The sequence below is a fragment of the Nicotiana sylvestris genome, chromosome 7 (assembly GCF_000393655.2).
Source record: "Nicotiana sylvestris chromosome 7, ASM39365v2, whole genome shotgun sequence".
In the NCBI taxonomy this organism is placed as follows: Eukaryota; Viridiplantae; Streptophyta; class Magnoliopsida; order Solanales; family Solanaceae; genus Nicotiana; species Nicotiana sylvestris.
This window is the reverse complement of record NC_091063.1, coordinates 101,357,795-101,365,972: the sequence shown is the minus strand read 5'-3', so window position 1 is coordinate 101,365,972 and position 8,178 is coordinate 101,357,795. Positions and strand designations below refer to the sequence as shown.

Sequence of the window (8,178 nt, the reverse complement as noted above, 5' to 3'; positions counted from 1 at the left end):
ACTAATTTTTAAAGCTAAATTGCATTAAATTTTCTTAATAGTTTTAAATTAAAATTTAGATATTCAAAAATTATATAAAAAGTACTATATTTATAATTTTTCTCATATCAATATAGTGAATTAGTATATATTAAAATATTTGTGAAAGTTTGTATAGTTTGACTCTCGAAAAGTGAAACATAACCAGTAAAATGAACGGATCGGGAGTACATACGGAGTCGTGAAGAACTTCATCAAAGAAGACAGCCACAATGATGACGATAATGATAGTAATAATTTAATATATTTTTCTCAAAGAGAATCGACAAATTGTTATGACTTAGTTTTTTTTTTCTTTTTTACACTAGAAAATTGCATTAACGGCACCATCACAGCTCGGTATTTGTTTTCTTTGATCTTTTATATTTACTTGTTTAAGCAGGTACTTTCCGGTATTTCTGTTTGGCTTTTATACCAATATTTTTCAGTCAATAACTAAATTGTTTGAGAAAAAAAAAGACGAAAAGGTATATATATTGTTTCTACCACCTGGAAAAACTGTTTTTTAGTATCCTTGCTGTTTGAATTGAGCTGTGAGATGCTTTCTAACTTTGAAATAATGATTGGCACATCAGGATGGTAAAATTCATGAGAAAAAAAGAGGAAAAAATTCCATCCTCTCACCGACATTTCTTCTAATAGTTTTCAGTCTTTTCCCTACTAGGGATTCATGAAAAGAAGACCTTCATTGAAACACAAATTTTTAAAAGAAAACATGCAGGCTCTCTATTTTTACAGACAAAAAGCAAAAGATGTTGTTTTCACCTTTGGCTTTTCTCTCCGATTCTTTTCTTTTTTATTAGTTTAAAATTCCATGTTCTTTTTCTTTTGTCTTGATTTTCTTTCTTAAGTGGAGTAGAAGTGAGAAAGACAGGACACAACACTTATATATGTTCTTGTAATAAGAATATTCTGAATGTAGTCCGATCCTTATTTTTTTTTGTTCTGCAACTTGTTTAGGGATTGAAGAAGGCTCTTCCAATAAAGAGAGGGAATGAGAGAAGGTTACGGATACTTTACTCGATCAACTAATAGCCTTGAAACCTTACTACTACCCTTCCAATTTGTGTGTCAACATTTTCTTTTTAGTCCGTTCTAAAACTCTATCACACAACCCATCTATAAACAATTAAACAATGCATATGCATGCAGAACTCATAAACAATATAATATACGTATACAACATGTTATAGAACTTATCGCGTACAGAATTGATGTGTAATTCCTCTATAGAATAGTTGTTGTTGAATTGAACAGATATGAAATTTCGCATAATTTTAGTCATAGACAAAACTCTGCCAAAAGTTTTAAGAAATTTAGAAAGGAAAAAAAAAAGAGCTGAATGAGAACTCTGTCATACTATCTAAACAGTGAAAAGATACCAAGAAAAGTGACAAGGAAAATTTTCGCAACACATAATCATACACAACGTTTCTATTGTCCTAAAGTTCTTGAATTCTAAAGATAACGCATCTATCAACACTTTCAAGAAGGCTAACATCATCAATGGACTGTTCAACACTTTGATGATCATCAATGGAGATGTTTAAATCCAAAGAAATACAAGGACTACTTCCACTTTCCTCCATTGCTTCCTCATTGTCTGATCCATCTGTTGATTTTGGTTTAACAGGAGAAACACCTCTTGACCTACTACTAAAGCTCTCACAGCTTAAAATGATTATGGCATCACTAAGGCTCACTTCTTCACCATTTGAATTTGTAATTTTTCCTCTTTCAATAGCCTTCTTCATTCTCCTTTGAGAACAATAGTCCACTTGTTCCACATCCTCCACCAAGAAAACTCTATGAGGATTTGAAGACACCGCTTGTGCAAATCTCTCAATGTAGCTGCTACTTTGTTCATCTCTTGATCTTTTGTTCCTAAAATATTCCTTATTAGTTGAATCCGTTTTTGTGGAAGAGAAAATGCTTAAATCTAACGATATGAATTTCGAATAAGAACCAAACACAACCTTAGCCAATTCTCTTGCAATTTCCTCCTTGGCTTGAACATCATGACCTTGAAAAAATAACCAAGTTTCTTCTTTGGCTTCATAATTTCTTGAACATTTCTCTTTTCTTTTTATCATTCCAGACCTACATCGCAATATTGTTCCAGAAATTTCTCGGATGATATCTTTTTGCCAAGGTACTTTCTCATCCAATGCATTGGAAAGAATATTCAAGTTTTCTGAATTGAACTCCTTAAACTTTGGACTGTACTCCATCTCCATGATATCACTTGAGGAAGAAGAATTAGGTGTAGAGTTTGGATTTGAAGAACATACATTTCTGGGGTCAGGGGACTCAGGAATGTATATTCTCAGACGCGTAGATCCTTTCTCCCTACATGTCTGTTTTGGATCAAGAAATGGCAAATGATGGCTGTGGTGCAAATTGGTATATTGTTGGTCCAAGGAAAAACTAGTGATCATAGATGAGGAAGGTGATGTTGAAGGAAAGGTTAAACTTCTTTCAAAAGTCTTGGTTTTTTTATGAGATGAGTTGCATATTGTATTCCACTTCTTGCAAAGCTCTTTCATTGATACACAGCTCTAAATGAAAACCAAAAGTTAGTTATTTTTTAAGGAAAAAAAAAGAGAAAGACAAAGATTTGAAAAGGCTAAGTTAATTAATAACCTGATCATGATGACTATTATTAAGTCTTTGCCTCTCATCTTTAAGCCATGAAGGCAGACTTGACAATGTTGAATCGATGTTTGAAGCACTGTTTTGTAAGTTTAGAACTTCTGCTTCATACTTGGCTGAGCAATCAGCACAACAAGTCAATAATTGCTTCTCCTGATTTTCACTATCAATAATCATCCCAGAAGATCCATTTTCACATGTCTTGCTTCTAACTTCAAGTTGTGTATCACTGATATACAAAAATATAGACAGAATGAATATTTGAAAAATTATACTATTAATATTGATAAAACATTGCATGGTGAAAGCTTAGAATTTCTTTTTTTCCTTTTTTACTTTCTCATACTTTGAAGAATTAAAGAGGTTACCGGCCATAACGAAGTGGAGGATAAAGAAAGTAAAAGGAAAAAGTGAATGGTCAAACAACAAATTACCTAGAATGAGAAGAAGAAGAAGAAGAATAAAGGTAAAAGAAGATTAAGAAGTAATGCTTTTAAGGAATATTAATAGAAATATAAAAGGGTAATACTTTTTCTTCCTTGTAATATTTTCAGCACAAGATTTATTTGGGATACTTTCTTTAGATAAAAAACAACTCCAGGAAATATAGCATCAGTATTAGTATTTATTATGGTAGAGTTACTTAACAATGAAAAAGCAAGGGTAATGAAAGAAAGTATGAGAATGATATATCAAATGTAACAGTCCAACACGATGAAAAAAAATAAAGAAGATCGAATTGAGTGAACTTATTTTAAATTGAGTAAATATTTTACCTGTCAGAGTTGAGACTCAAGCCCAAACTGCCAGCAGGAATTGTAATAGGATGCAGGCCCCAAATAGATTCCAATGAATTATGGCCAGTTCTGCATCTGATGTAAGTTTGAAAAGTTGAAATTCCCACAAGCCAAAGCTTACCATTTTCTCCAATATTGCACACCAATTTCCCAAGTTCCATGATCATGTGTTCGACAGAAAAACAGTAGCTAAAATTATTCCCTTGTCCACTTGAGTTATTGTTATTTGCCCTATAATCAGTAATCCACTGGAGATCTCCCAAGTACAAAACAACTCCTTTGTTCACTAGACTTTTCACAAGGCAGGTCAACTCTCCTATTCTTTGCTCAACTTCTTCTCTTTGGATATTAGCAAAAGTTGAAAGAGGAACACTTATGAGCTTAATTTCCTTGTCAACTTTTTCCATCACTCCTTTAATCACCCCTTCTAAACTACCAAGACATTCACCAACTATCACAATAGCTTTCCTTCTTTTGTTTATTAAATTTTCCACTACACTCATCACATCCTCATCTTTAACAGGAAAAGAAGGAGCAATTACTTTGTTGCTTGCGTTTGAAAGGAAAACATTGTTGTTGTTCTCTTTGGGCTTACTATTAATGTTAGGAGAAGGATTATTTTGAGAAGAAAGCTCTAGAGAAACAGCTTGTTCCACATTGATTTTAACTTGAGTACTTGAAAAGCCAGCTTCCCTCATGACCCTACTCACACTGGGATCATCCAAGATAGAGATAATAAGCTGTTCTAGATCTATCTTCACAGCTAGAAGAGGCTGCTGCTGGTTCTCTATTGAACCTCTCCTCTGGTGAGCTTGAGCTCGCTTGAAGGCGGCCACAAGTGCGTTAGAAATAGAAGGATGTTGATGTTGATGATGATGATGATGAATTAACATCATGGGGCTAGAAGAAGAAGACGACGATGTAGGGAGGCGGTTGAGGGCGACGTTGAAGCAAAGCTCAAGGGCTTTACATTGGAGGGGATGAGAGTGAGACTGGAGACATGCTGTTCTAAGTAAGCCAGCAGAAGAAGAGAGCATGGTGTTTGCTACATGGAGAGGAGTCACTTGGGCATGGCCGCGACGCTTAGCGAGCACCACGGCTTGTTTTACTATGCTGGCTGCCTCTGCTGTTAGAGCTTGCTGCACTGTGCAACCTCCACTTCTCATATTTAAGCTTGATCAACAAAGGAGAAATTAAAACAAAGCTGGAAAATTGGAGCTAGGGTTAAGGTAGACCTTGTGAAAGTCTTGGTAATATCATGATGACTACAGAATTAAAAGTTTCAGACGTATAAATAAGTTACCTAATAAATTAACTGATTTTCTTGGCTAATGACTTTGTTGAGTTAAAATTGATCAAGAAGGGATTCAACAACTCTATAGTACTTAATATTTGGTAAAAACACAGAACCAGAGAAGGAGAAAACCTCTGAAGAATAGGTTTTGTTTCGAGCCCTTTCCTTGGTATATCTTACATGAAAGCTGAAATCTATACAAGGATTGTAGAGAGAGAAATGAAAAATAGTTGGGGTGGTGAAGGTGAAGGGGGCAGGGTCGGGGAGGGGTTAGTTTTTTTTATCTTTTCCTGCTACTTTCGTCTATGTGAATCTATTTCTTTTTTGCTCCGTTCCAAAAAGAATAACTTCTTTCTAAATTTGGTAATAATTTAGCTTAAACTTACAATTCTACTCTTAATGAGAAGCTTTTATAACCACATAAATAATATGGACCCCTTTGTAATTTGTTTAGGATCACAATTTCAAAAGTCTTCATTTTCTTTTAAATCCGTACTCAGTCAAACAAATTCACGTAAAAGATTCACCTAAATTAAAACGGAGAGATTATTTATTTTGTCTTTTGACAGGACTTGAGGCCTGTTGTTTTCTTGTGGGTGAGGTAAAATTTTGGGGTGCAAAAGTGATTTGTAGTGGAAAGTGGAATGCATGTGCTGACAAGGAGGAAGAATTGCACCATTACCAAAGGCAATTCAGCTTTATTTTCTTTGTATGTAACACTGTACTAAATATGGATGGTGATATGTTGAAAAAGAAAGAAAAAATAATATGGATGGTAATATGTTTCTCGAGTTTCTTTCTTTTCTACTAATAAAATATTAAAATGATATTACAATCTTGAAGTGGTCCTACTTAAAGAGAAGTTGATATATTTAGTTCCAAAAACATAGAAAATATTACTTCATCCTTTTTAAATTAGACATGATACTTTTTTTTAGTCTGATTCAAAATAAATTATACGTTTCTAAATTTGAAAATAATTCAACTTTAAACTATTTGTTTTATTCATTTTATTCTTAATGAGGACCTTTTACAATCACACAAATGTCATAGCTCCACAAAGATGTTACCCATTAAGCTTTTAAAATCACAAGTTTCTAAAAAAAAATTCTCTTAAACTTCGTGTCTAGTTAAACTAACTAATCTAAATTGAAACAGAGCAATACTTTCTTCCTGTGGTCGTCTTTAGTGTAAATTTCTCGGTCCTCACATAAGCGAAACATAAACCATCAAATAAACAAAACATGAATCCAAGACCAAAATCTAAAGTAAAGAACCCATTCCTAGAAAGCCATTGTTTTGTAGTCGTAATGTATTTCATGATATATTTTATGACTTCTCCTAGAACTCTTTATTCGTGAAAAAAGAAAACACTATTGGTATTATATATAGCCTTAGTTATTTGAGAATGAGTATATAATAGCCTTGGCCTTAGTAAAACGTTAAAGTTACATTTGTATGTTTGTTAACTTTTTCTGGCAGTAATGTAGGGGCTTCTACTATCATTCAGCATGAAATAATATTGTGAAAATTGCATCAGAAATGTAATGCTCCCTTACATCCAATTTATTTTAACTGCTTGACTCGATTTGAAATATAAGAAAAAAGACTTTTAACACGAGATCCAAATAGACGTAAAATACAGAAATTATTGTTCGTATGTTATTAAGAGTAGAATAAGATATACAGATTAAACAATTTTGATACATAAAAAGGTGTCAATCTATAGCCGGACAAAAAAAAATTTGGGGACGATGGAGTGTAAATTGTCCTCCTGAAGTTAATTTACAAGGTTTCCAAAACGTGTTATTAAACTTTTGCAAATACCCATGCGGAGGAAATTATTTACCCGCCCACTACCTATACCTTTTCCCCCATACCTATTTTTTCAATACCCAGCCAAATGAATTCAAACTAAGTTACTAAATATACTTCCTAGTTCCAATTTATGTGAACATGTTTGACTGGACACGGAATTTAAGAAAAAAGATAAAATCTCACTTTATACCCATCAATTCCAAACTATTTACTCTTTAATGTCAAGGCCCAATCTATTTACAACCCCTACCCATGCGCGCCAAACTATTTACCCGATTTTTGTATAAACTCTTCTACAAGTACAATGAAATAAAAAAAAACCAAGAAATAGCAAAGAAAAAGGTAGTCATGGATTCGGAAGAAGGAACACAACAACCCCAACTAGTTCTTGCACGCAAACTCTTCCTTTTGACACACCCAGATGTCAATAACTTGGATAAAGTTCGCCTCCGTGAAGATGACTTGGATAAAGTTCGCCTCCGTCAATAACTTGGATAAAGTTCGCCTCCATGAAGAAGACTTGGATAAACTCTTCCATTTCCCTTATATCCTTCTTCAAAAAAAATTAGATCTGATTACCTGAGAAGTTGACCTTTGGCTAGTTTCAATTCTGCTCCATTTTTTCTTGATTGTTCTTTCCTAGCTCTTGCTCTTGCCTTGGCCCTTGAATTTAAAATTTTTATGTTGAAGATTTCTTGTTTGATTCAAAGTGGGTATTGTTAAATATTGCTTATAGTATCTTCTGGAAGTTCATACTGAAATTTGATAGCATTTGGAGCTGCTTTGAGGTGATTGAGATAGAATTTTTCAGTTGAAAATCGAAGAAGAACACAGCTACAGTATACCGCTACAGTATACAATATGATGTAGGAGTATATAGCTATACTGCAACAATATACTATTATAGTATACAATATATTATTATAGTATACTATAATAATATGCAATATATTGTAACAGTATGCTATAATAGTATACAATATACTATAATAGTATACTTATTACACGTAAATTCACTTGTCTTTTCCCTTTTAATTTGCTTTAAGCTTTTACCCAGCGTGAGGGGCAAATTGAAAATGCAAAAAAAAAAATTAAAAAATTATAGAAAAATATATTATAGTATGATATATAATGTAACGGTATACTCTTACAATTAGATCCTTTTAGAATTTTTAAAAAATTTTATTGACAAATGATATTATTTCAGTTTAATAATTAAATTAAATTTTTGTTAACTTTTGGTGTACAATTATATACCATGTTGGTATAACTATATATTATACTGATATCATATGTTAGTTAATATTTTTTGGTTGTATTAGTTACATTTAATTGGTACGCAATTTGATTTTTCTTTAGTAATAGTATAAAAAAGAATAATTAAAAATAGTGAAAACAGTAAATGAAATTAGATTATAAAAAGAAAAAGAATATAAAAAAAGAAGCTAAATGAAATTAGAAAAGGAAAAAATAAAAAAATAAGAAGAAACCGAGAAAAAAAAGGAGAAAATTAAAAAAAAAAGAAAGAAAAGAAGCATAGAAATAAAAAAGAATTGGAGAATAAAGAAAAAATTTTCC

The 8,178-nt window shown here is 32.4% G+C and overlaps 1 protein-coding gene across 1 annotated transcript; it reads right to left on the bottom strand.

The window, feature by feature from the left end:
- Window positions 1-1,430: 1,430 nt before the first annotated feature.
- Window positions 1,431-5,011, bottom strand: LOC104210439 (protein SMAX1-LIKE 3-like). Its single transcript, XM_009759337.2, has 3 exons — window positions 3,468-5,011; window positions 2,683-2,920; window positions 1,431-2,597 (listed from the first exon to the last, which is right to left on the bottom strand). Exons 1-3 carry the CDS (start codon window positions 4,652-4,654, stop codon window positions 1,482-1,484), a joined length of 2,541 nt encoding a protein of 846 aa, XP_009757639.1. The 5' UTR covers window positions 4,655-5,011; the 3' UTR covers window positions 1,431-1,481.
- Between the last annotated feature and the right edge of the window lie 3,167 nt (window positions 5,012-8,178).